The sequence below is a fragment of the Ambystoma mexicanum genome, chromosome 4p (genome assembly GCF_040938575.1).
Source record: "Ambystoma mexicanum isolate Mex_15411 chromosome 4p, UKY_AmexF1_1, whole genome shotgun sequence".
NCBI lineage: Eukaryota > Metazoa > Chordata > Amphibia > Caudata > Ambystomatidae > Ambystoma > Ambystoma mexicanum.
Genome location: NC_090927.1, coordinates 1008945054 through 1008972759, shown reverse-complemented (window position 1 = coordinate 1008972759; position 27706 = coordinate 1008945054). Strand labels below are relative to the sequence as shown.

The 27706-nt window shown below is 45.0% G+C and overlaps 1 protein-coding gene across 1 annotated transcript in view; it reads left to right on the top strand.

Annotated features, from left to right (window-relative positions):
• Positions 1-26688, top strand: part of SMPDL3A (sphingomyelin phosphodiesterase acid like 3A) — a 384143-nt gene extending 357455 nt beyond the window's left edge. The window contains exons 7-8 of the mRNA XM_069606594.1: positions 21307-21431; positions 24823-26688. Coding sequence (XP_069462695.1) covers positions 21307-21431; positions 24823-25128 — 431 coding nt within the window. The 3' untranslated portion in view covers positions 25129-26688. The remainder of the gene's footprint in view (positions 1-21306; positions 21432-24822) is intronic.
• Positions 26689-27706: the final 1018 nt, after the last annotated feature.

Below are 27706 nucleotides of genomic sequence, written 5' to 3'. Positions count from 1 at the left end.
CTCTCTCTCTCTCTTTCTCTCCCTCCCCCCCCCCCACCACTCAGGGACTTCTCCATTCTTTGCTCCAATTCTCGCCTTTCCACCTGTCTCCTGTTACTCTGGAGCCACTGTTTAACTGTTTGTGATACGTGATGCATAGTCCACCTGGCCCTCCTTTCACCACATAGCCACTTACTCCACTTGTCAACTAGACTCTGCATTGGTCAGCTTGCTCTGTGTGGGATCCTGTGGGCGGATCCTTCTCACAGCTCTGCCTCGGTCTTCCAAGGTGCTCCGTTCTTGCTTGGGCCTGGTTACTTGTCTTCGGGACCTCATCGCACTATTCCAGTGCAGGCCTCCGGGGGGACCGCATGTCTAGCATTCTCTCCTACCAGCTACACCTTCAGTGTGATATTTAATTGGTTCATCCAATGAAGTGCCTCCAGTAGGCTTCTCTTTTTTTCATCATTCTGCTGTTTTCCATGAGGGTTTATAGGGTTTTCATACGCCTTAGCCCTTACTTACACTTGTTAATGTCTGGGGAGGGGTGGTGACTTCAGAACCTCTTTGGGGTTTTCCTGTCCCCAAAGGTGGGGGGTTGCCTCCAACGGGACCCCTCTTATTCTGTCCCCTAGGGTGTGTTAAGAGTAGCAGACTCACCTCCCTAGTCCCAAAGAGGGTTGCTCCTTTTTGGGGAGAGGTGACGATCTCCTTGGATTCATCGCAACACATGTTATGTTTGTTATGTTATTAACATCTTGTTGAGCGCAACACACCCAAAGGCCTCAGTGCACTAGAACCAGGAAAGGAGCAGTCAGAGAATGGTTAAAGCTCAAGACCGGAAGTAGTCAACAGAAAGGCTACAACGAGCCAACCATAATTCTAGTCATTGGAGTTAAAGAAGAAGGTTTTTATACCTTTTTTTTTAAACTCTAACAAAGAAGGCATATTGTGGAGAGGAACAGGTAAAGAATTCCAAAGGATTGGAGCCTGCGTAGAAAAACATCGACCACCTTCCTTTTTAAGTTTAAACTGGGGGATGTGGAGCCGAGTAGAATCAGTTGACCTAAGAGATCGAGAAGCAGTGACCTTGGACAACCGATTGGAGAGATAGCTGGGAGCTTGATTGTTCTAGTATTTGTGTGTTAACATGAGAATCTTGTAAGAAATATGATGATGTATAGAAAACCAATGGAGGTCTCGCCTGGGTTGACTTTCATGATCGCGCGAGCCCAGATTACAAATAGTCCTGGCTGTGTTATTTTGTATAACCTGAAGACTGTTAATGTTTTTCTTAGTGACCATTGCAGTAATCAAGACGTGAGTTGATTAATGCAGTTGCCAGAGAGGATAAATATCAGTGGATAAATAGGGTTTAATTTAGCTCAGCAAGCTATTCATATAAGAACAAGACGATTTCAAATAGGCAACATGTTGGTTCATGGTTATGGGATGAGACAGTTAGAGATACTAAAGTGGGAATACTGGGCATCAAGTTTTTTTATTCTCTGGGAAGAGCCGACAATCATAAGCTCCATTTTATCACAGTTCAAGGCTAACAAATTCAGTATCAGCCATCTTTGTATCTTGTCAAATAAGTAATTAACAGACAAGAGATTGGTGTGATAATCTCCATCAATTTCTAAGACCAGCTGTGTATTGTCTGCATAATTAGTGTAGATGATCCCAGCGGAATCAAGCATGTCGAATAGCGGATGCGTATGGATGATGAATAAAGTGGGCAAAAGACATGCTCCTTGTGGTACACCACAAGTAAGTCATTCCTGCGGAGCCACGGAGTTCCAAATAGCCACGCGTACTGCTATTGGGCCAAGAAAAGAGAACCAAGTAAGAGCAGATTCAGAGCAATTGACTAGAGATCTCAACCTATCTAAGAGAAGAAGATGATCCAACAAGTCGAATGCAGCCGACATGTCCAACGGAATCAGGTGAGCTATCTTAGCCTTCTCAATTATATCAGTTGGAATGCAGGTCAATCAGAGCAGTTTCGGTGCCATACTAGGCTCGAGATACTGATTGACGAGGACTAAGCAGTTTGTTATGTTCAATATGATTCTGAGGCTGCAAGTATGCAGCTTTGTCCAGAATTATAAGCAGAAACGAGACGTTTGTTCTAGGACGATAACTGTTAATGTTTCCAGAGTCCAGAGTAGGCTTCTTCAAAATGGGGGTTATCCAGACCTCCTTAAGAGAGAACCGGACAAAAGAGGTATTAAAAAGGGAGTTAACACTTTTAGAAATTAAATCGTGCAACATTGTTACTAGTGATTAGACTGTCATGAGAATCATTAAAATCATTCTGGCATTGAACAGATAGGATATCCTGCCTTTTTAAGATACTAGATTGGTGATTCCGTATTTTATTGAAGAACCCCATTTGCAGTTCCTGACAGCAAGAGTCACTAATTTGTACAGAGTTACCTTGTTGTTTGCTAAATTCAAGTTCCCTCAAAACTTTGAACAGTTCTTTTTTCATCTGATTTAGCATGGGCAATTCTATTTTCAAAGTAGTATCTTTTGTTAGCAAGCAGCATTTGCTTATAGTGAAGTGTTCCCACTTTGTGCTTAATATGTGACTCAGAGCAAGGATTTTTTCTCCACATCCTCTCGAGTGATGTTTTCTGTTTCCTAGCATTTAACAAGTCATCATTAAATATGACATGTGTGGTGGGAAGGACCTTTTTCCTTTTCACCTGAGGAGGGGCAAGCATGTTGATGGTGGATGATGTAATGTTAAGAAATAGTTTGACAAGTTGGCAGGTATCATTCGTTGAAACACCTGAACGCAGCAACTTGGATGCAAGATCAAGGAATGCAGAATGGGACATGTTTTTAAAATTACTAAAGGTGTATTCCTTATTATTGGGCGGAGTGCTTTTCCTATGATAGGAAGGTAAATCCAAATCAAAGAATATGTGTAGATGATGAGACCAGGGGCATAACTCTGGATTGGAATAGTCGCATTTAGATTGAGAGATAGGACCCAATCCAGGATGTGGCCTTTTTGATGAGTAGCAACATTTACAGTTTGAATAAAGTAAAAAGATTGCAAACAGGACATTAATGAGGAGACCCTAGAGTCAAGGTTGTTTTGATCCCAAAGGTTCAGGTCACGAAGGAGTAGAGTATTGGAGGAAAGTTTAAACCGGTTGTTAACCAAGTCAGGATGTTGTTCTTCAGAAGCACTTGAGCAAGAAGGTGGTCTATAAATAATAAGAATGTTAATATTGGTGTTCTCATCAATACTCATTTTTACTAGTAGAGATTCACGATCTTACAAGACAGGGGTAGTGGGAGTATGGACTTTATAGTTATCTTTAAAAATTAATCCAACGTCCCGCCACCCCCCACCAGAGGCTCTGCCGGCTTTCAAAATGCCATACCCTGCTGGAGTAGAAAATGTTGCAGCATGATTTGTAGTGGCTGAGAGCCATGATTCTTTTAAACACATTACGTCCACATCATGTTCGGATATAAAATTAGCCACCTGTCATGGCCACTCAGGCAGGGACACATTTGTTGCCCATCCGCCCCCCTTTTATGGGGCACTCCAGAGCCCCTTATGGGGCACAACATTAGGCCAGGTGGGTTTTGTCCTGGCGCCTCTGGGGCGCCAGGCTCATGAAGAAGACCAGATCATTCGGAATGTTCCAGATCCACTCCGCGTGTGCATCTAGTATTAGGTGTGGCAGGGCGTGCCCAGCCAGGCTGCTCGAGGGTGTGGCTTATCAGCCCAGGGCTTTATAAGACCCGCCCTCACATTGATCCTTGCTTCACATTACTTTGCATCTTCATGCAACGTGACGCTCACTGCCGCTTGGACCACCTTACTTACCTTCTAGAAGCCAGCTTTCACCATCTCAGGCATCTGCATTCTCACCTTCTGGAAGCCAGCGATCACCATCTCATCGCATCTGCATACTCACCTTCTGGAAGCCAGCGATCACCATCTCATCACATCTGCAGACTCACCTTCTGGAAGCCAGCATTCACCATCTCATTGCATTAACATACTCACCTTCAGGAAACCAGCGACCCTGATACCGGGACCGTGCTCATCATCCAACGCCGCACCCATCGTCCAGAGTTGGGCCCTGTAAAGAAGCAAAAAGACAAGGTTAGACAATTGAAACTCAGCAGCTGGGGTCGCTCCGCATTGGGACCACGCGCGCGTCCTCAGAAGTCAGTCACCTGTTGCCGGGCCATCATGAACTCATTCCCTATTCACTCCGGCTGCCATCTTCATCTTCGCAGCTGCCGGGTCGCGACATCACCTACACGGGGAAAGAGCAAAAGAGAGACATTAAGGAAAGAATGAACAACATTACCGGAACAGACGAAACAAACACTGTAAAGCAGGTTGAAAGCAAAACGGACTATACAAACAAAAACACTAAACTGGAGAGAAGTGGATAAGTCGCAGCTGGACTGGACAGCCACACAGAGGGACCAGTGAAGGAACTCGGTCCTAGTTAAGCAAACGCCCCTGCCGGAAGTAGCAGGACGGAGAGCTCATCATTCAAGATAAGCAGGTGAGCCTTCTATGGGCAGCGCAACCTACGGGAACTACACCCAGGGTGGAAGGGATCTGGAAGGGAATTCGGGTCACAGACTGGTATACTTACGCCTCCTTTACATTTACATCATAGTAGTCCTGAGCAGCACTACCGCGTTAACTGTACAAGCGCAGAGGCAGAAGCCAGATGAGGGCGAACTAATCCCTGGGAGGGTTGCAACCGTGCCCCAATGCCCCTGCAGAGACCAGGTGAGCGTAACAGAATGCAAAGCCTCTTCGAATCTCTGCCTGGGCGTAATGCAAACCTCAGAGATGGACCAGTTGGCCCAATTACTTGGTGAATTACGGGCTGAGGTTCATGCCTCAAGGCATGAAACCAATGCCCTAAGAAGGGATCTCATAGTGAATCGTGAACAAACTGATGAACTAGCAAGACACATACTTCAAGCACAAGCTGGCCAAACCCCACTACCAGGATTAACCCCTTCTGCTACACCTGCACAGTCAACGCCAGTACAGGTGGTACTTCCAGGGGCGGGTCCACTGGCCCCGCCCGAACGTTTCACCGGCGACCCAAATAAGTATGCCCTTTTTATGAACCAATTTTGCCTACATTTTCTGTGCAGACCTGGGGCATTCCCCAACGAGCAATCTAGAGTGGTATTTGTGCTTTCATATTTGGAAGGTAGTGCAGCGGACTGGTCAATACCTTTGGTCAACCAAGATGATCCTTTACTTCGGGATTTTGCGGGTTTTCAGCACGAAATGGAGAAACTGTTTGCAAGACATACCCAAGGACAAGTTTTGGACAATGAACTGTTGTCACTCCGGCAAGGTAACCAAGACTTATTAACCTACGTCACCACCTTCAATCGCCTTAAAGCCCAGACCACCAGAGGAGAAGAGGACTACACTCTTTTATCAAGGGTTACGAGGGGAACTTAAGGACGTTTTAGCCCAAGTAGTAAATCCCCCGGATGGTTGTGCAGAGTACATTGACCTGACCGTGCAGCTCGATCACAGATTACAGAACCGGAAAATGGACCGAGCAAAAGCAGAAGGGTGATCGGTCTACGTACCATCCCGTGAAAATCAAACCAGGCCACACGATCGGTCTGAACCCATGCAAATCGGGGGTTTGCGGGGTCCACTCACCGAGGCAGAGAGGGAGAAAAGGAGACAGCAACAACTTTGTTTTTACTGTGGTAAAGCAGGCCATTTTCTCAGAGAATGCCCGGTGAAACCACCCAGGAAAACAGTAGGAGCAAACGACAAAGGCGAAGAAGGACAACGGGACTCAGTGAAACTCCAACGCCCGGCAAGCGTAGGGGTCCACTTGTTGAGCGGTAAAAAGGCACCAACACAGACCTCAAACCTAGTCATCCCTGTGCTCTTGGTAAACCACAAACAACTGTCAAAAGTGCATGCCGAGGAGGCATATATTGACAGTGGAGCTGTGGGAAATTACATTGACCAAGATCTAGGTAACCGGATTGGCTTTCCTGTCCGACAGAAGTAAATCTCAGAAAATGTTACAGCAGTTGATGGATCTCAGCTATCATCCGGCCCAGTGACGCACTACTCCGAGTTGGTTACACTTCTGTGTCGGGACGGTCACCAAGAAGACATCACCCTCAATCTCATTGGCGCCCCTCACTTCCAGATGATATTGGGAATGCCTTGGCTAGAGACCCACAACCCTAAGATTGACTGGCGTAAAAGAGTTCTGGCCTTTCCAAAAGACTGTGCCGACACCTATTACAACAAAGGATTCTCAGTGAAAGATTTCACCGACCAAGGAGCAGGGAAAACAACTGTACTGGGCCTCACAAGTTCGTTACCACCTGAATATCTGGATTACCAAGATGTTTTTCAAAAGGAGCAAGCAAATGTCCTACCACCGCACAGGCCATACAACTGTCAAATCAATCTCGTACCTGGAGCCCAAGTTCCGTGTAGCGGGATCTATGCCTTAACGGAACAGGAAAACCAGCATTTAAGAACATACTTCAATCAGTATCTGGCAAACGGCTTCATCGGCCCGTCCAAGTCCCCTGCTTCATCGCCCCTCTTTTTTGTGCCCAAAGAGGAGGGAGACTAAAGAACTTGCGTTGACTATAGGGCACTGAACCAGATCACAATAAAAAAACAGTATCTGTTGCCACTCATCCCAGAGCTACTGGATCAAGCCGAACACGCCCAGATTTACACAAAACTAGACTTGCGAGGGGCCTATCATCTGGTAAAGAGTCAAAAAAGGGGACGAGTGGAAGACTGCCTTTCGTACAAAATATGGTCTTTTTGAATACCAGGTCATGCCCTTTGGGCTATGTAATGCACCGGCGGCGTTCCAATTCTTCATGAACGACGTACTTCTCGAACTATTGGACGTCTGTGCACTTGTCTACATTGATGACATGCTCATATCTCAACCAACAAGGAAGACCACGTCGGTCATGTTCGGGCAGTTTTAAAGAAGCTTCGACAACACCAGTTATATGCCAAATTGGAGAAGTGCTTCTTTCATGTGACAGAGGCAGAATTCATCGGCTTTGTTCTCACACCACGGGGCGTACGCATGGACATGCACAAAGTAGAAACCATTCTCCATTGGCCTTCACCGACATCCACAAAGAGAGTACAGAGTGTACTCGGATTCGCCAACTTTTATTGACGGTTTATTCCCAGATTCTCTCAGATTGACCACCCAAATTACCACCTTGCTACGGAAGAATAAACATTTTGATTGGTCTACAGAGGTAGAAGAAGTCTTCCTGAAACTAAAGCAAGCTCTTACCACCACACCAGTTTTACGACATCCTCAACCAGAACTAACATACGTGGTTGAAACTGATGCATCCAATAAAGCAATGGGAGCAGTCCTTTCACAACGAGACCCTGAAACAGGACAGCTGCACCCTGTGGCATTCTGGTCTCATAAGTTCTCTGCCCCCGAAGTAAATTATGCCATTACTGATAAAGAATGACTAACTATCAAGGCATGGAGGCATTATCTTCTTGGAGCTAGACATACAGTTGCCGTCATCACAGATCATCGCAACTTACAATACTTAAAAACTGCCAAAGCACAATCCTCACGCCAACTCCGCTGGGCCCCCTTCTTTGCAGAATACGATTTTTTAATTGCCTACAGACCCGGAGTTCACAATGGCAAAGCAGACGCCCTGTCACGTATGAGCGAGAAAGAGGAGGCCTTCATTACACCAGACCCTGTGGCCATCATCCCGGAAGGACGAATCCTTAACCCGATTGCAGCAACCACCTCTTTAGACAACTTAAAATCTAACCTACAACATTCTATAAATCACACAGCACAAGAAGACTGGTTATAGAAGGGAGATTGTCACACCATCATGAACAATTTGCCATACTTTCAAGGATGGCTGTACGTTCCAGATGAAAATCTACAGAACCAAATCATAGCCAACTATCACGATTCTTTAGTAGGACACCCAGGAATAACAAAAACCCTAGCTAAAATAAGAAAAGATTACTGGTGGCCGACGTGGCGAAAGGACATTGCACAATTAATCGCAACCTGTGGTGTCTGCGCGCAACACAAATCTCAAAAACAAAGTCCTGCAGGTCTACTGCGACCCTTATCAGTACCCCCCGCGCCATGGCATATGCTGTCAATGGATTTTATTACAGATCTGCCCCCCGCAACAGATACACCATTTTAGTCATCGTAGATCTGTTCTCTGAAATGGCCCAATTCATTCCTCTGAAAGGTCTACCTACTGCATCCACTCTGGCTACTGTATTTCTGGAACAGATTGTTCGGCTTCATGGATTTCCATCAGTGTTAATATCTGATCGAGGGACTCAGTTTGTCTCCACCTTTTGGAGAAAATGCTGCACAATTGCCAAAATCGACCTTCGACCATCCACCAGTCATCATCCCTAAACCAATGGCTAGACTGAACGGACCAACCAGACTCTGGAGCAATACATAAGATGTATGCTGCAACAAACCGAGAATGCCTGGAAAGACATAGTTTGGATAGCAGAATATGCGTACAACAACTCCATCCACACCAGTACGGGGCAAACTCCATTTTATATTGTGTACGGACGACATCCACAAACATCCATCTTTGGTCCACCAGAATCATTGGAAATGCCAGCTTTAAAGACTTTACATGACACCATCACCGAGGTTCTTAAGGAAGCAACAGAACATCCGGCCAGAACCAAAGAAAAAAACAGCTGTTTGCAGATCGTTACAGAAAGGAAGCTCCAAACTATCAAGTCGGAGACAAGGTCTGGTTTGCATCTAAAAACATTCCCCTGAAAGGGCCATGAGCCTTCCAGCCTTGATACTTGGGACCCTACACTATCAGAGCTGCGATTAATCCTGCTGCCATGAAGTTAGAATTGCCACCTCACATGCGGATCCATCCTGTATTTCACGTCTCCCTTATAAAACCAATGAAACCAGGTACACGGATTGATACTCCACCGGACCCCAAAATAATAGAAGGGGAACCAGAATTTGAAGTAAAAAATATCATGGACTCCAAGATAGTTATTAGACTGGAAAGGCTACGGACCTCAAGACCGAACGTGGAACCCCAGGGAACATATCACGCTCCGCGACTGATTAGGCAGTTCCATTGTGACCATCCAACCAAACAGGGAGGGGGAGTGCTGTCATGGCCACTCAGGCAGGGACACAGTTGTTGCCCATCCGCCTTCGTATGGGGCACTCCAGAGCCCCTTATGGGGCACAACATGAAACCAGGTGGGTTTTGTCCTGGCGCCTTTGGGGCACCAGGCTCATGAAGAAGACCAGATCATTGGGAACGTTCCAGGCCCACTCCGCACGTGCATCTAGTATTAGGTGAGGCAGGGCATGCCCAGTCAGGCTGCTCGTGGGCGTGGCTAAACAGCCCAGGGCTATATAAACCCCGCCCTCACACTGATCCATGCTTCGCGTTACTTTGCATCTTCATGCAACGTGACTCTCACCGCTGATTGGACCAGCTTACTTACCTTCTGCAAGCCAGCGTTCACCATATCACCGCATTTGCATACTCACCTTCTGGAAGCCAGCGATCACCATCTCATCGCATCTGCATACTCACCTTCTGGAAGCCAGCGATCACTATCTCATTGCATAACATACTCACGTTCAGGAAACCAGCGACCCTGATTCCGGCCCCGTGCTCATCATCCAACGCCATGCCCATCGTCCACAGAGTCGGGCCCTGTAAAGAAGCAGAAAGACAAGGTTAGACAATTGAAACTTAGCAGCTGGGGGTCGCCGTGCATTGGGACCACGCACGCATCCTCAGAAGTCACTCACCTGTTGCCGGGCCATCGTGAACTTGTTCCCTGTGCTCCGGCTCCCATCTTCATCTTCGCAGCTGCCGGGTCGCGACATCACCTACACGGGGAAAGAGCAAAAGACAGACATTAAGGAAAGAACGAACAACATTGCCGGAACAGACGAAACAAACACTGTAAAGCAGGTGGAAAGCAAAATGGACTATACAAACAAAAACAATCACCTGGAGAGAAGTGGATTTGTCGCAGCTGGACTGGACAGCCACCCAGAGGGACCAGTGAAGGAACTCGGTCCTAGTTAAGCAAGCGCCCCTGCCGGAAGTAGCAGGACGGAGAGCTCATCATTCAAGATAAGCAGGTGTGTCTTCTATAGGCAGCACAACCTATGGGAACTACACCCAGGGTGGAAAGTGTCTGGAAGGGAATTTGTGTCACAGACTGGCATACTTACACCTCCTTTACATTTACATGGGAGACGTCTTGAGCAGCACTACCGCAGTAACTGTACAAGCGCAGAGGGAGAAGCCAGATGAGGGCGAACTAAGCGCTGGGAGGGCTGCAACCGTGCCCCAACGCCCCTGCAGAGACCCGGTGAGCGTAACACCACCTCAGTGAGGTGTCTCACTATGGATTGTGTATTAAGAAGAGCCAATTTCATCCTATTGCCGTCATCAAGCGGATTCTCATGTGACACCTGATATTAAACTGTATTTATCATATTAGAATTAGTGGTTTTCCTCGAGAAGGTAGGTCCTTCCCAAGGGCAACCTCTAGAGTAGCGCGGTAATGAGCGTTAACCATAAGAGAGTCAATACTAGCAAGTGGACTGAGTCTCAGACCGTACATAACAAGTTCGATGTTAATAAGCGTATATTATCACCTTCAGGAATGATGCTCGAAATAACCTCAGATTCATTGGCATCCATACAATTCAAGCCAAGGATTGATGTGGGCAGATATTTGTTTAAAACAGCTCCGAACCGGGACGAGGTGGAAAAAGAGTTAACGGATAGAGTGCCAAAAGTATCTCTCGCCATTGCAATGGCCTCTAAAGGATGCATGTATCTACAACAAACTGTGCTGTAATACACTTACGGCAGAGATTGCAGCGAAGTGCTTACCACATATATGAAACAGCAGAACCCAGCAGGGATCGGCACAGACCTTCTGATCCCTCATGTGCCTGGTTTGCAATAAAGTATGCCCTAAGAACTACAGAAACAATGGGAGTTGTAGTTCAATCAATGTTGCTCCGATCTGAGTGAAAAGGGATTCCCTCATAACGCGCAATAATCACAGTGGTGCAATTTAAACTGTCGAGAGCTACAATACTGAGCACTGAAGTAAGATAAACAGTGATAAATACGAATTTAAAAACAATAAGCCTAAACGAACTAGCAGCAAATCAAATCTGACTAATCAGAAGACTAGCAGCAATTATCAAATCCTAACACATCTAGCAGCAATTCAGTATTTTAAAAGTAAGAGAGGTAGGAATGATGCAGTTCTTCCTTTTATGCACCGGCACAGACCGGCTGGTCCCTCAGTGCTGGCGCTCACGTGCCTGGTTTGCAAAAAGTATGCCCTAAGAACTATAGAAACAATGGGAGTTGTAGTGCATTCAAAGTTGCCAGTCAAAGTCGATTTCATTCTTGCAAAAGGGCCTTTGTAAGCTCTGAATCAGAGCTCACATGGGCTAAATAGCTAAAATGGCTGTTGCCACCATAGACATTGAGCATGATGGTTCACAAAGAAAATGGGAAAGTTACAGGGCTTTAGACAACATTAGGTATTCATTTAGCTGTTTTTTAGGGAACAGGTGGCTACCCTAGCAGTTATATGGCTGCACAATGGTGAATCCCATTGCGGCACAACCAGATAAAAGGTTTGTACTTGCCACCAACCTGTAACACTGGCACCCCTTATAGGTGATGATGCTCACCCATGGACAAAATGAGGCAATTTTGGAGTGCTTCTAACCAGGGGCCTTATTGTACACTAAGGCGGCACATTTTTAAAATGAGTTAATCTCCAATGAGGCTTTAAATGAATCCTCACTGGACAGAGAAAGGCCAGCACATCCAAAAGCTAGCAAACGGGCAAGGGGACTAACAAAGTGGGTCAAAAGGGGACAAAAACACATTTCCAGCCTAACGCTTGGATTCTTCAAGTTACGTTTTTGTCTATGTATCAAGCATTCCTGATAATTTTTTCATCATCTAAATAGAAATCTTTTTCATTGACATTTTCAGTGACTCCGCGTTAAAACTCTTCCTGTTAATAAGTGAGTTGAGCTGAGCGAGCAGAACTAAAAATCTGGAAATTACCCGCTGCCTTTGTTAATCAATTGCCCAAACTAATACCATGAGTTGTAGTGGTACTTCAAGGTGCAACAAAAGTTATGCATGTCACAACTGTCAACGCAAAATGGGATTGAAATAATAGAATTCATTATTTCATTGGTTTTGTAACCTGTTGGGTCACCTTACGGTTGATTTGCAGGCCGGAGTGTCTGCAGTGGAATTAGGGGATGTCTAGTCTTTGACAGTCTGCTCAGATTGGTTGAGTCGGGTGATGGTCTGAGTGGCTATTAGAGAGCATAACATGTTTGAAGTGTGGTTCTGAAAAGCAGTAGATGAGTGGAAAAGATCTGCATAAACTGACCTGCTTTTAGAGACATTCAAAGGATAGCAAGCGGACTGGACGAGCAGATCTAACACAAGTGAGAGAAGGAAACTCCACCCCGCCTCCCATGTTTATTGCAATTGTTCCTGGATTGAGTGGCTAGACTAGCATTACCAGATGGAGGGTCTAGCCAGTATTAAGAAATCTACCCAAGTGGAAGGATTTGCCAGCCCTAATTCCCACATCAGAACTCAAAGCCATCCTCTGGAAAGCCAGCGAGCCAATCCCTACACCAGCTACCTGAAGAGACCCCGCAGATCTCCCTCAGATCAGAAAGAGGCTTGATGGCATATAGCGAGAGGACAGCTGAAGGTGAGCCAATCCTAACTCCCTCATTAGGGCTGTAAGCCATATCCAGAAGTGGAGCCAAGAGAAAATGCACATCCTAGCTAAACATGTGTAAAAGTAGAAGCTAAAGAGTAATCCAACCCTAGAACAGCCTTTCCAGCGAAGATCTTTGCCACAGTTATCTGATTCCCAGTGGTGTATAGCCAGAATACCCTTCTATTGTTCAGGTTTGAGGTGCCTCTCGAGATGCAAAGTTTCATCTTATTGAATCTGAGTCAGAGGATGGTCTGCATGGTATGGGTAACTCAGCAGGGAGTAGGTCTAAGTAGGTCAGGAAACCCTCACAGGCTTTTGGCCTATTCCCAGACACTGCACTGTTTTAACAAACATGAGTCCCAAAGTCCATCCTTATGCTAAGCCTGATTTTGAAGAACCGAATGCAGGAGTCCATCCCTATTCTAGAAAAAGAATTCAATTCCCAAGTGTCTGCTCAAGAAAATGATTGGCAACTCCATCACAGGAAACATACTTACCTCACACAATTCTTATCTGAGCTGTCCTGATAGTGAAAGATGGCTGTGTCGCATCCAGGTGATGTCTGTGGGCCAGGCTTGTCCATTTGCTGATTACACCTGGTTAATGAAGTCTTTGTCCTGAAGGAAAAGTCAATAGGCTCCAGCAATAAACCTGGCAATCCCTTCCACATCCACTCTTGGGTCTTACCTGATAGAATTTATATGGCCTTTAACTAGGTCTCAACTTGCTACATGACGTATCTAACAAGCCTTCTTTTATTTGGCTGGTGATCTTGCTATTCCACCAAGGTCTTGACTGTAGCTCCTAGTTAGCTTTCTTCTGAAACCTCTATTAATTTCCCAGGTGTTTGGAATGATGCCTGCTCAGCAGTCTTAGCTCTAGACCAAAGGATCTCTGGCCTTAGCTTCTCTCCAAGGTTGGCTCCACTGATCCAGCACTTCTCCCTTCTTTAAGTGGCTTCTAATCTGGCCTTATTGCCACACATCTGCACCCTCCTAGGGTGTAGTATTTCCCAGTCTATCTCTGCTCTACTTTCAGGAATATCATCCTATCTCTTTGTTCAACTCCCACACTGATGTTTCTCCAGCTCCGTTTTATTTTGAGGTTCATTTAAAGAACGTGTCGGCTCCTTATTGCTGTGTTAGTTTCTCTGCCAGTATTGTGTGCAGGTCCCCATCCTTCCCACTCGCCCACAGGTTTACCATGTTTCTACACATTTAGTGTCCTCCCTGCTGTAGCATTCGTGGCTGCTCTGTGGGCCAAGGCTACACATGGGCACACTGCCATCTTAGAGTCTGGCAGTCTCAAGATGACGGCCCACCTGGTCCTATCCTGTTTCCCCACTGATTTCACTATTGACATCAATGAGGCTGCTTTATGGTCTAGTCGCATATTCATTCTGTTCTGCTTTTTCACCAGAGGTCCAAGGTTTGCAGACCACAATATGTGGGGGCATAGATAGTAGTTCTGGCTGCAGGCATACTTACTCAGAAGGCCAGAGTGAAGTCACCCTAACAATTTCCTGACAGCTACTACTCACTGTCTACTACTCACCCATTAACCTCTAGTACTCACCCCTAAACCTTGACCTGCACTTATATTAATTAAAATCCTGGATCCCCATCAGGGAAACCTTTGAGAGCTATGAGGGTTCTTTCTTGCACGGCCAGCCGAGGTGGTGTAACAGAGTGGTTGGCTCCTCCTGGGCCAAAGGGCCCCACAATCCTACTTGATTTGCATCAAACAGGCAACTTTGTGGCAACAGATAAACTGCTGTTCAGGAACAGGAAATAAGTGTAAAGGTGCTGGCTATCGAACAAGAGGACTGAAGTGTAATGCAGAGAAACTAATGTCAAGCATAACAGCATTGTCATGTCGAAACCGGAGACAAGGAACTAAAAAGGTAATTGCTAAGCAAGAGGGCTGGCTACAACATCAACACAGCAACAATGACTTGCACTCGACTGAAACAAGCTGAGGCTTTTAAAGCAGTTTAATGATGAAACATATCTTGTATGATCAATTGCTAGCACCTCCCAGCCATAGATTTTCCAAGACCTCAACCATGCCTGACCCACATCAGCGGAGAAGAAGCTTTTTTCAAAACGCTCTGGTAAACGCTCAATTGAATAAACGAACATACTAGCTGCCACCAATTGGTCATGTATCCATACTGGAAATTAATTATAAAATGCGATCATAGAACTGCAAGCTCACTACAGCCGTAACTAAAAGGTTAAGAGGCAAAGGACATTACTGAATAGGTGCTATGATGGGTCAGAAGATGGATTTGGACAAGTTAAGGACAGTCTAACTTGTTTTTAATTAAATTAAACGAATAAGACTTAACTTTCCCCACTGCTAGAGGGATTCCCCTGTCTATTTAAAGGAGCTTGTTAGTCATCAGGAAGTCCCAAAGTAAAATGTTCTCAGTCCAAATCTAACTCTAACAGACCCTACCACTAATATGACCAGCTCAAACAAGGCCAAGAGAATTATCTTCTGGTGCTTTAAAAGTCTCTTGTTTACTCCAAATGTTTCCTAATAGATGGAATAATCTCTGGATATCTCCTTGGCTCTCGTAGCTCTTCCACAATGTTCTTGGGGCTTATCATCTCTTTACTGATATACTTGTGATATACTTTATGGATACACCTGTAATCGGAGGATAGCACAGGGGCAACACGCTGATCTTGGAAGCAAGACCGCGCTGAGCAACAAAGATTTGAATCCCGGGTCCGCGCTTGGAAACCGAACTTATGTACAGTATTAGGCGCGTCATAAAAAAACAATTAAATTAAATAGATAATATTCCTTGAGATACTTTCCCACAGTCCTGTCTACACCTATAGATCGTTCAGTCTTTTAACCCAGGCTTTCTTAGCGTTGGCCTGAACTTGGTTTAATTTGATAATTCCTCTTTCCTGCGTTCTCTCTCTATAAATGTCTCTTTCGTTATCTTGTTCACTTGGTAGTCTTATCTCACATCCCTCATTACAGGATTTTATGTCAGGCTTCCTCCACTCTTCACCTTTAAACTCATAGGGTAATTCCCCTTCCTTCTATGGTATTTGTTTCCAGTCTTTAACTATTTCCCATAACGGGTTGTTCATTATTCTCTGTATCTGTTTTCTAACCAGTTTGTTAATGAATATCTCGTCCTTATGACTGGGACGAGTTTGTCTCTTCATATAATCCTGCCCCGGCGGCCTCCCGCTTTTCCCATTCTCCCCGGTACCTCCATTTATGCAGGGGAACGTTGCTGGCCTCGGGCAGTCCTCTTTGAAATCTGGCTTTGCGTGCTTCTGGGTCATCGGCTTCCCCTTCTCCGCTTCCCACCTGGCTGCTGCATACATGTGCTGGTGATAGGGAGCTGCTTGCACTCCCCACTCTGATGGTCTTGGCATGCTTCACCGGACATCCTGCCCACCACGATCTGGTCGTGGCCACGCCACCACCTGGTACAGTATTCCTCTCTCCTGCTTCACAACAGTCTCCCCGTTGTAATATGCGCTGGGCCTCTGGCATTTCATGCTGGGGTTCTCACCCCGCCACCCCCCGGAAGTCACGTGTTCTGCGGCTCATCTGTGCTTCACTTCACTAAGGCGTGATCACGTCAGGGGGCTTCCCTTGCATACGGCACTCTCTCTCTCTCCCTCCCTCGTCACTCCACTCGTCCAAGTTAAATGTACATTTCTCAACAAGGAGACATCCTCTTTTCCTTGTCTGAATTAGTTTTGTTCAGCATTGCCTTCAGCCAAATATACAGGAATCACATTATTCTTCATAGCAGGTAGTCCCATATATGCTGCTGTGGTGTGTGGCCTAGGGAGTTCCTCACAGGAATGGGAGTCCAAGTCCCCTAAGGGGGAGTCTCTCCCAGTGAGGTCTCACTTGCCCCGACCCCTGGGGAGGGTCTTGTGGAGCGGGCTCACCTCCCTAACCTCAAAGGGGGAGACGGGTAGAATAGCCTTGATTCTTCACAGTGCCACACCATACTATCTGGTGGTGGGATCGACAGCGAAGTTAGTGAATTGTGACACCAGCCGTCATACAAACTCCCATCAAATGCAACATCTGCATTGCGGACGAACACTATCAGATGTTCATAAAGTTGACATAGCACTTAGAAACCACCTGACTAAATGATAAATGCACAGTTCATGACACACACGCACACACACAGAACCCCCCTCTCCCTATATTTACGCATTACTCATTTTGGCAGTTACTGTGGGGTGACCTGGTTTTGGGTTTTTTATAGTAAGTATTGTGGCAAACCTAAAGGAGACAGAGGAGTTACTGACATGTTTAAGGTTTTTAGTTAAAGTAAAAAGAAAACGGCTAGCTATCCCTAACGCTGGGAGGGAAGCTCCATACCTAAAACTAAGGGTGCACATTAAAGTCCAAAATAAAAGGTTCTTCACCCGAATCCTTACATAATAACTCTCTCTACCACTTTAGAAAAACCCAAGCAAAAAGAAGTGGACCAGGACAAGGCCTCTGCAAAGACATCTGCCTGGCCCAACACTTGGATCCTTCCTCCAAGCAGGTCTTTAGAAAGTTTCATACAGTTTTGGCTCCTTTTCTCAGCAAGCAGGTTTTTCTTGAAAGTTCTACAAAGTTTGACAGGGTTTATCCAACGTTTTGGGCAAAGTTTATCAAGATTTTAACAAAGGTTCAACATTTCCACAAAACACAGTTCTTAGACCTCTCCTTAGGCTCTGGATGTCAACTTTTCAAGTCTTAGCATAAGGTTTTCTTCTTCGCAGGAAAACCAAAGTTTCTTTCCCATGACTACACCATTTACCTCTTGGTGTTTGACAGTAACCTTTGTTGATGCTTGCAGGTTTGAATCCTCCAGGTTCACTCCCTTCCTAATGTGCGTTGCATCTCAGGTTTCTCAGACTCCCCAAAGTCCTCTGGCCCGCTATCAATCTTACTTGATCAGGGCCTCAGTGCAGCGTCTGCCTGTTTGAGTTTTCCAGGCTTCCTTAAACCCTGGGGCTTCTCCAGCCTGGACTATTAATGTCTTGGTTTCTCAGGGCTTCGTAACACCCTTTTGCCCACTGATATGTTTGCTGTGTCTCTATTTGGGATTATCTGAGTCCCGCAACGCTTATGGCTTTCCTGACATTTAAGGACTCAGTTCACCCCACTTCACGTTGTTACCTTCTTAGGAGCGTTCACTTCCCTTTCGTGGCTTCTTCAGCTGGGACTATTAGTGTCTTTTGGCTTTTCAGGGCTTCCCAATACCCTGTGGCCCACTGATAGACTTGCTGTGTCTCTACTCTGGGTTTATCAGACTCCCGTGGCCTTGTCGGCTTCCTCAACCTTGTTTCTCAATGTTCGCGCCTTTCAATTGTGTTCTCTTTGAGAGTGTTTGCTTGCCTTTTGTGGCTCGTTTCCGTAGCAAATGTACTTCTCTTGCGGAGTTCAGGGTTTCGGCTCTCCTCTGCAGTCTGGTATTGATGACTGTTGTCAGGCCCCAAGGCACCACGGCTTTCTTGTGGTCATGCCAACCAGAAGAGACGGTTGCCTCTCTGTCGCCCATCGGACCTTGGCTTCCCAGTAGGTTAAAACGTCAGCCATCTGGAGTCCTACCATGCTTCACTCATTGTCCATGCTAACGCTGGGTCTGCGGTGTAGCATGGCACCGCCCCTCTGAGACGTCTTTCCGTAACAGGATTGCCTCTGCATAGGATCCTCTCCTCCTACTTCATGGGAGCTTTTCTTCGATTCAAAGTTCCTTGTGGTTTTATGTATGTAAGCACAAAGAAAAGGGGAGATCTTACTTTTCTGACTCTGTCGTTCTGGTGGTATCTAGCATTAACTTATGCCAAAGAGTCGGAAGAAATGTCACTATTCAGTGTATCCAACGTAGCATTTCAAATAAAATGGGTGTGTTGATGTTCTTTGACTGTGGAGTTCAGGTGAAATCAAGCATTACCTGGAAGCCAAGAGATAGAAGAAATGTCACTGTTTGGTGGAGTCAAAACAGAAGTAACAGTCTTTCCAGTTCTCATGTAGGCAGACAAGGTATTCTGCACTGGAAGTTCCATATTGGAATGGTAATCCTTGTCCCCAAGAGGGGAGTCACTCCCAGTGAGGCCCCACTTGCCCTGACCCCTAGTGAGGGTCTTGCTTAGCGGGCTCACCTACCTAGCCTCAAAGGGGCTGGCTCCCCTCTTGGTAGAAGGAATGAACACCCTTGATTTGTCACAGTATGCAATAGCTTAGTGGCACTTGGTGCTGAGTTTAAAGGTTTAAGCAGCACCAGGTGAGGACTGTTACCTGCTGATGGGTTGCATTGCTCCTTTCCTACTATGTAGGCGAGCCCAACTTCAATAGGTTCCATATCTTGGTGATGCTATCCAAATACAGGCTAAAGAATAGATCAATAGCAGCAGTGGTGTGCAGCAGGCACATCTGAATATGGGAGGGGACTACATCAAGCAATGGTTAGTGCTTGCTACGTCCGCTGTGTCTTTTCCAGGTTATAGGCATGCCTTTATCAGGTAACCTTTTTTGGAAGATCCATGTAATAAAGGGGACTTTTTGTATAAGGGCAAAAGTCCCAGAGTCGCTTTTAAGACATTGCAGCTCCCGGTGGGGAAGGGTGGTGTAGGTGCGCCTGACTTTCGATTATATTATTGGACAGCTACCTTTCAGCACATGGTGAACTGTTTTATGTTCCCTCAGGCGGATGCAGTCACTCACATGAAAGCCTTTGAATGTAGGCAGCTCCATCTGTTTGAGGTAATTGGTGCCAGAGAGGTTGAACTCGGCCTCCTTCCTTCTGCAGTAACCGACGCTGATACGAATATTGAAATAAGGGACCAAAGGTGAGGGACAGAAATTAGCTTTTTTACCGGAGATGAGTCTCTTGTGGTAGGTTAGGGTATGGATTGGGGAAGAGATGGGTTGGGGGTGTTGCCCGAATAGGATGGGAAGGTCGGGTGATAGGGCAGCCACATATTTAGCTTCGAAAGAAGCACATCTCAGAGTACGACTTACATTTTGGGAGCTTGCCAGGTTGATGGCTGAAGTCAGAGGTTTATATGCGTCCGGAGACCCATGTGATCAATGTTGCACTTTGGCGCTTGGCCGAATGTGGGAGGCGTGTAATGGAGATCTATGCTGCTGGCCGGATTGTCTGGTGTGGCAGGACTGCGGAATAGATGGGCGAAGACCTGGGTAAACCAGTCACTGACAGCAAATGGGGTAAGGCTCTTGCGCATGCAAAGCAGGTATCTAAGAATGCACAGTTCCAGTGGATCCAATGTGTGTGCGTACAAACATCACATCCTTTGTGGTTGCTAAAATGGCCCAGGGATCAGACACTAATTGTTAAAAATGTAGTGGGAGGTGGGAACACATTAGCACATGTGGTGGGGCTGTGCTGTGGTTCATGTATTCTGGGAGCGAGTGATAGGCAAATCGGTGGAACTTACTGGATTACTGATGTGGCAATGGCCTGGAAGGCACCAGGGGACCGCTGTTTTGCAACTGGCACATGGATTTCAAGAAGTGGACCAAAGCAGAGTTGGATGTCACTAATAGACATTCAGGAGTTGAGGGGGAGGCAGGCTCCTACAGTGTGTGGCATGAGGTGTGGTACCTGCTACAAACCTCATCCGATCTCTGTCCACCCTGAAAAGGTTTCCCTGCGACCTGGGTTGCAGAAAAGGGCTGAGTGTGATGGGGATATATTGACTATTGCACATGGGGAATGTATTGTATGTTAGCAATGGGAATCAGACCTACATGGTCAGCCATGGCATATTCACCATGCGAAGGCATGCATCTAATAATGGTTGAACTGTTATTTACAATGTGATTTGTTTTGCTTCGTCGTTTACGATTTTCTCATGTTAATGCATTGCGGTCATCAAGGAACAAGACTATGGGTGGTTTGTGTAATGTGTGAGGCTGGGCCAGAGATCGAATTTTAGATGTGCCTGGACTACGTGCTCCATATCGATCTCGGCGCATACCTGCTGGGGTATTATGCTATGTGATTCAAAGATATGTTGCCAACGGATTCTGGTCATTATCTGTTATCATGTCTGCTCCTGTCATTGTTTTATTGGCTTTTATAAATGTTTTATTTTCATGCAAATTGTAGTAAAAACAATAAACAGATTTAAAAATAAAAAAAGCTAATGGATGGTTGCTTTATGGAGCTGTCCCTTTAGCCATGGGGTCAAGGTTTACTGCAGAGATAAGGGTGTGTTCTCCCCCGTATCTTCACTTGCCAAAAGAAAAGCGTTGATCCTTTGGTTGATAATTTGAAAGCTGCTTTTTCACTGTCAGTCTCTAATTGATTTTCTGTTGCCATTTGACACCTTCGTTTTCAACTACATTATGCAAGGTACATTTTGTCATAGCCCCTACTAAAATTATATCACGAAAATTGAAGCAAAGGAAAAGTGATCTGATTTTCAATTAATATAACTTCAATATTTTAGGAAATCCTGTGAATGCTGCATTCATTGTACCAGCTGTAACTCCAATCAAGTCACTGACCGAGACTAGTTGTAATAACCCTGGCTACAGATTTTATCAATATCAGCCTGATGATTACAGTTTATTGGTAAGTTGGCAAGGAAATTAAACCAGATGTGTATCCAGGAATATTTGGTTGATGTTGTGGTGTTGTTCGGTTTGTAATATCACCTTCTATCCTGCTACAGCATGTTATACTGTCCATTATGGAATTTCTCTGGACTTGGGCGGTGAACTTACAGTCATGTAACATAATTTCCGGCATTACCTGCTGTGCCAGGCTATGTCTTATTTTCAAAGAATAGTTTATTTGGCATGTTAATTGATGTTTCTCTTTTATACTTTGACTTACCGATTGTGATCGACCAGAATAGTTTCCTCCCAGTTATGTTGTCTGTTATTTGCCAGACACTGGGTTAGTTCTGGACTAACTGGCGGGGATCCAAACAAAACTAAGGACCATGTATGACACCCTTGATGTTTTTGGAGACCTTTTGGAAACTCCAAAACCATCCTGTCACACTCTCTCTCTCTGAGTTTTCTTGGTTTGACGATGAGTGCCAGTTTAAGAAGGGGGAATTATCTTGTGAAGTAATGAAAATGAAACCGGTATGAAGGTATTCTGAAGTACTTTCAGGAACTGGTTAGCGGTTAGAAATCTCAGACACTAGAACCTTAAGAAATCTCAAGCTAAGAAGGAGGCGTGGCAGGAATTATATCATGTTACAAAAACCAAAGATTCTTGGCCTTTTTAGTTTCTGGTGCCTGGGGTCCGAAAGATTATACAGCAAGGGCCAGTAAGTCGTATCTCAGGGGTTACCTGGAAAGAAATCTCTCTCTCTCTCTTTATGGATGCAGGAAGTGTGTGGAGGCACCTAATGAGAGATGGCTTTTTCCCTGACAAGCAGCCAAGTTTTGTCTGCATAGAATGAATTATTTCAGGTCCTTCTTATTTTCCTAATTGAGGTGAATATGGCCCTTCTCTCTCAAGCTTCAAGGAAGGAGCTGGACCCTGGGCCTGACAGCATTCCCATAGGCCACCATTTGGGTCCATGTTCTCTGCTCATTAGTTAATTTAATTATCAATTTGGGATCCGACGAAAACACTCTTGGGAATTTTTTGAGATGATTCCAATCAAAAGGAAGAGGGATAAATGGGATCTATGAAAATGTAGGCCTATATCCTTTTTAAATGCAGCTGTGAAGATCTAGAGTTTTTTCAACCTCAAGGCAGCCTTCAACTTGTTCAAGTCCTGTCTGTTCGAGGCCCGTGAAGAAGAAAAGTTGGATCTAGCCTTGATTGGTCAGACAAGGGCCTTGATTGCTCGGATATGTGCTCTAGGGTGAGACTGGGTCCCATGGGGGAGCTATATGAGGATTATGAGATTGGCACAGGAGTGAGACAGCTTTGCATCCTCACTCCTCTACTCTTCAGCCTATTTATTAATGATGTAGATGGCTGGTTTTAGGGCAGTTGTAAGCAGCTCCCAAAAGTGAGACCCAAAAAGGGTCAAGATGCTTTCTGGGAACAACCGTGAATCTCTCACATACAGAGAATTGACTTAGGCAACTTCTCCATGGATGTGATGCTTATTACCGGTATAAACCTCTTCCCATCAACCAGCCTAAAACTAAGATCATGGTCACGGGAAGGCTGAGGAACCTGCTGCATTTTGATGGCTGGTGCGGGGGGGGGGGCAGTTTCTTTGGAACAAGTGCATTGTTTGCCAGGTCATTAAAAGCATTTGCGTCTCAAGCAGTCTGCATGAGGGATTCTTGGCTTCAACCACCAATTTGGGGGACACTCAGTTACTTCATCCCTGGGAGCCTATCAAAGTAATGTGTTAGCAGAAGCACTGTATACAGGTGAACTTTGGTGCTTTTTCATCTGTCCAACCTTACAGAGGACTGATAATGACCCTCATTACAAGTTTGGAGGTAGCCATGCTGCTTTTAGTGGCATGGCTACCCCCAAACCGGGTACTGGGTCCGGGTCCCAAAAATATGGAATTACCGGGCCATGCCGACTCTAGCAGGCCCGGTAATTCCCATTCTCGGGAACCGGACCCGGTACATCCCCATTCCCAATTGAGCCCTTTGAGGGCTCAATGGGAATGGGAAGGATGCTAACAACGGGCCTGTTAATGACGGGCCCGGTGTTAGCATCCTGGTCTGCTAGTGGTTGCCGCTCTTCACGTCTGGTCTGACCAGGCGTGAAGTGCAGGACCCGCTGCAGACCTCGTAATGTGGCGGTCTGGAATGAACGGTGCCGGTCCCTTACCGGAACCATTCATTCCGCGGCCGCCACATTCGTAATGAGGCCCAATGTCTTAATGTCCCTTGTCAAGGTCCCTTTAGGCAGCTTTCTCTATACTGACTTGTAAAGATATGGGTATATTACCATGAGTGAGGTGTTCTCACCAAAACCCCCACCCTTCTGGGCTGGAATGTGAGACTCTCAGGGCCCCTCTAATTATAAAGCCCACTTCAGGGCAATGAGGTCTCATCCTGAATATGGAGACCTGGGCTAGTTTATAGATATTGGGTAAGGGCTTGCATAGTTGAAACGGTGTAATCATTGGTATTTTCTAGACTGGATCACTGAACTCTTGCTTTGGGTGATGAAGAGATACTAGGAGCTAAGGGATCAAGCATTACTTGATGGGGTATCCCTCAACCCATGACAATGCCTGATAAACCTCAGGGAATCCTACCTTGACAGGTTGACTAATCGAGAGATGCAAGCTTTATATGTTAAGTTTCACACAGAAGCACCATAATATGTTATTGCTTTTCTGCTAGTGGGGCTTCTCTTGAAACCACTCCTCACTTCTTGTTTTGGTTTCCTCAATACACCGTCTTGAGGTCTAAATGGCTGAAGCCTCTGCTGTGGGAAGCTAGCACCTTCAAGAAGACTTTGCATGGGCCAATAGTTCACCCGTCCACATGGTTGTTTTTTAACTTGCTCATTTTATGTGGTGAGCATGGCTGCTCAGGAAACATCTGGTGGCTTGCCTTGAGATTACCTAGGTTTTAATCTGGACAAAAAACCTTATATATTTGTAACATTGTCATCATAACGGATGTAAAGGGTGGCAGGAGGTATTTCTCTTAGTGACACATGTGGAATTTGTATTTTGACTTTATATAAATTGTGTACGTTATTTTAAGAACGGTTTTACTAATGGTGCTTTTATTTCTTTGTTCAGCGTAGCATATGGTTGCTGATCAAATAAAAATGGTAACTTAACTGGACTACTTCAATGTATGAAACGTGTCCATTGTTTACATGATGTAGCAACTATTTTGCTCCTAAAATAGCATCCACGTCTGCCTTGAGTGATGGGATGCCTGCTCGGCAGGGCATCCCATCAACTAAAGGAAAGGCATGGAGTCCTATAATTACTAGAGTTAGTAGAGGGAGTAATTTATAGTAATCAGAGATGGACTAATAACTCCATTGTGTCCTAATGTTTCAGGATCTCTGGCACTATTACTTGAACCTCACGGAAGCCAACATGAAAATGACGCCACTTTGGAAGCTAGAATACGTTATGACCAAAGCCTACGGCATTGAAAGCTTGCATCCACAAAATCTCTACGACCTCAGCAAGCAATTCAAAGAAGATGGCAGCCAGCTGTTCGATGACTATTACAAACACTACCTTGTGAGTTGTGATGACCACGTTGGCTGTGATAGACAATGCAAGATCAACCAATTATGCTCCATCGGGTCGTTGGATGAAACCTCCTACATGAATTGTATCAACAATGGTGGGTTTTAAGATAAGGTTGAAGCCTACCATAATCAGAGGTGCTTAGCATTCATCATCAAGAATGTACTGTTCCTGCCCAGCTGCTCTTTACTGAGGAGTTTATTTTTTTAATGATTCTTTATCTATTATCAGTCTTCAAAAACAAAGTACCCCTTGAACTCTAGGAGCACATAGACTGGAATCAAGTCCAGCAGTTCTGGATTCCTCCCCCAGGTCACAAGTAATTATCCTCAATACATCACATATGTATATACTAGAAAACCCACTGGGGCTATCCCTGTAGGTAAATATGTTTCCTTTGAAGACCTCTGACACCAGCATCACTTACAATTGTTGTAAAGTGAAGTCCACAAAGCAGAACAATGTTGTTCAACAAATTGCATGATTTGATCAATTAATGTTCCATTAACTCCATGCTCTCCTCCAAACCTCTGTTCATTGTTAAAGCAATATTTCTGAAGCTTCTGTAATTAAGATTTTACTCCATAATTTACTTTGAACTTTCACGCTGCCTTGTGACCAGCAGCGTCGGTGTTCTCTTCTCAGTGAGGCCACATGAGTTGGTGTATTGCTGTGAGGGTTGATAACAGAGTTTGCTGCTATGAGTCCACATGGAGGAGTTCACACTTCTGTGATGAAACATGAGGGTGTTTCTTCTGATTTTACCTAGGTAATTTAGAGAAAAAAGGTTTACCTGCAGAGTGTGTCCGACTCTAGACAGCTCCATAATATCATGTCGTTTTGGAGTCAGATGGTTTTTGAAGCAATGCATAGACATTATCTGTGGGATATTAGATAAATAGGGCTTCTTTAAATGCCCTTTTCACCAAATTGTGCTAGTTGAGCATATTTCCTGACCATCCTCTCTCACTTGGACAGTCCTTAATTCAGAATAAAATGTTTTGCAAGAGATTTTTATATAGTTGAGGTATCTAGAGTTACAGCGAACTCCGGCCATTTTCTACAGGATAAGCCACTCGTTTTGTCTGCACTACTATCGTTCATAGCAGAGGGTGAGCGAAAGCTGTGAGGGAAAGTTATGAAGTCATGATCTCCTCGAGGCTGATGTTGCATTTGAAAAGTAGCTCTCCATACTTCCAGTACCCATTTTCCAAAAGGCAGTAATATGTTGGCATTTCTCAAATCTTGAGGGCACATTACACTGCCGTGGCTACAAATGCTTTCACCACAATTGGGACACAGAACAAACTGAAAAATAGTCATTGGACATATTTTTTTTAATAGTTTGCTCCCCCCATCATGAGACAGATGCTCTGCTTCAAGGAGCTTCTTTGCCCTAATATGTCGGCGGTTGTTCTCCTTTGATTGGCTTGTATTTTGATCCGTTGATCAGCAGGTCTTTAGTCAAGCAAAATCATTTGGAACCCCTCTGGTGAAGAGTATTGCCATTTTCTGTGTCACAGGTATGTCATCCCCAGCAAAAATAAGTAACCATGGAACACAACTTTTAATGCATTCACAACAAATTGCACTACAAATTAACAATTTCAGATGATTTGGGTCCAGTGACTGGGTATCGCAAAGAACTCTGTTTAGTTTAAAAAAAAAAAAAAAAAGGAAGGTTTGGTAGCGAGTTTCTGGCCTCCTTGTGTATTTACTATAATAGACGTGCAGATTCTTGTGTCCTGACTTGCATGGTTTTATTATTGCACTGTGAGCCAATACCTTGCAGTACACTCAGCAGACAACTTCTGTCAATCCGCAATGTTTCGGAAAAAATGTTGATTTAATATGCTGTCCTCATTTAATGTTCACTGGGTTGCTAGGTCCGCTTTTTTCCAGGGAGCTTTGCAGGTTTTATGTCACCACAGTAGACCTCTGAATTAAATGGCACAGGAAGTGCCACCCTCTGGAAATGTAACAGCATTTTATTTGATAGAGGAGTGATTTAATGCCCTGCTATATACTACTATAAGGGTATCCCGTATCACAATAGGAAACTCGGAACATCAGAAGATGCTGAATGTTCCCATTGGAAAATAGGTGGGAGATTTCAACGATGTCAACAAAAATGAATGCACAAACAGACAATTTATGAGCTGAAAAACGAATAAAAAGAACAATAGAAGTTGAACAAAAAATTTCGACAGGGTTAATGAAAATGGAAAAAAGTAGTTTAATGACATTCAATGCAGTGGTCCTAGAATTCTATAATTATGAGGATGACAGTGGAATAAAATCATATATTTTTTAATGCCCTAATGGCATTGCTTTCCAAAATGGTCACACTCTACTCATCCTAAAAACTCCATGCCAGTCTCTACAGTAACGTTTTAATGCACAATGTATACATTTTGATGCTTGAATAAAGCCGTGTTCACATATAGTACTTCTTCTTGAGTCTCAAACTCCTTCATACTGTGGCTAGTAGGCCTTGGAGAATTTCTTAAAAATGGTGTGTGCGCCGTTGCAAATCCCCAAATGAGATTCAATTGATTTGCAGGTCGCAGAATGCTTTTCTTACAGCTGAAATCTGGCCACATTTCCTTCCTGAGCCAACTATCTCCAAGAGAGATTTACAGTAAACAACATTGAAGGGACTGTAGAAGGCGTGTCGAGGGAAGAA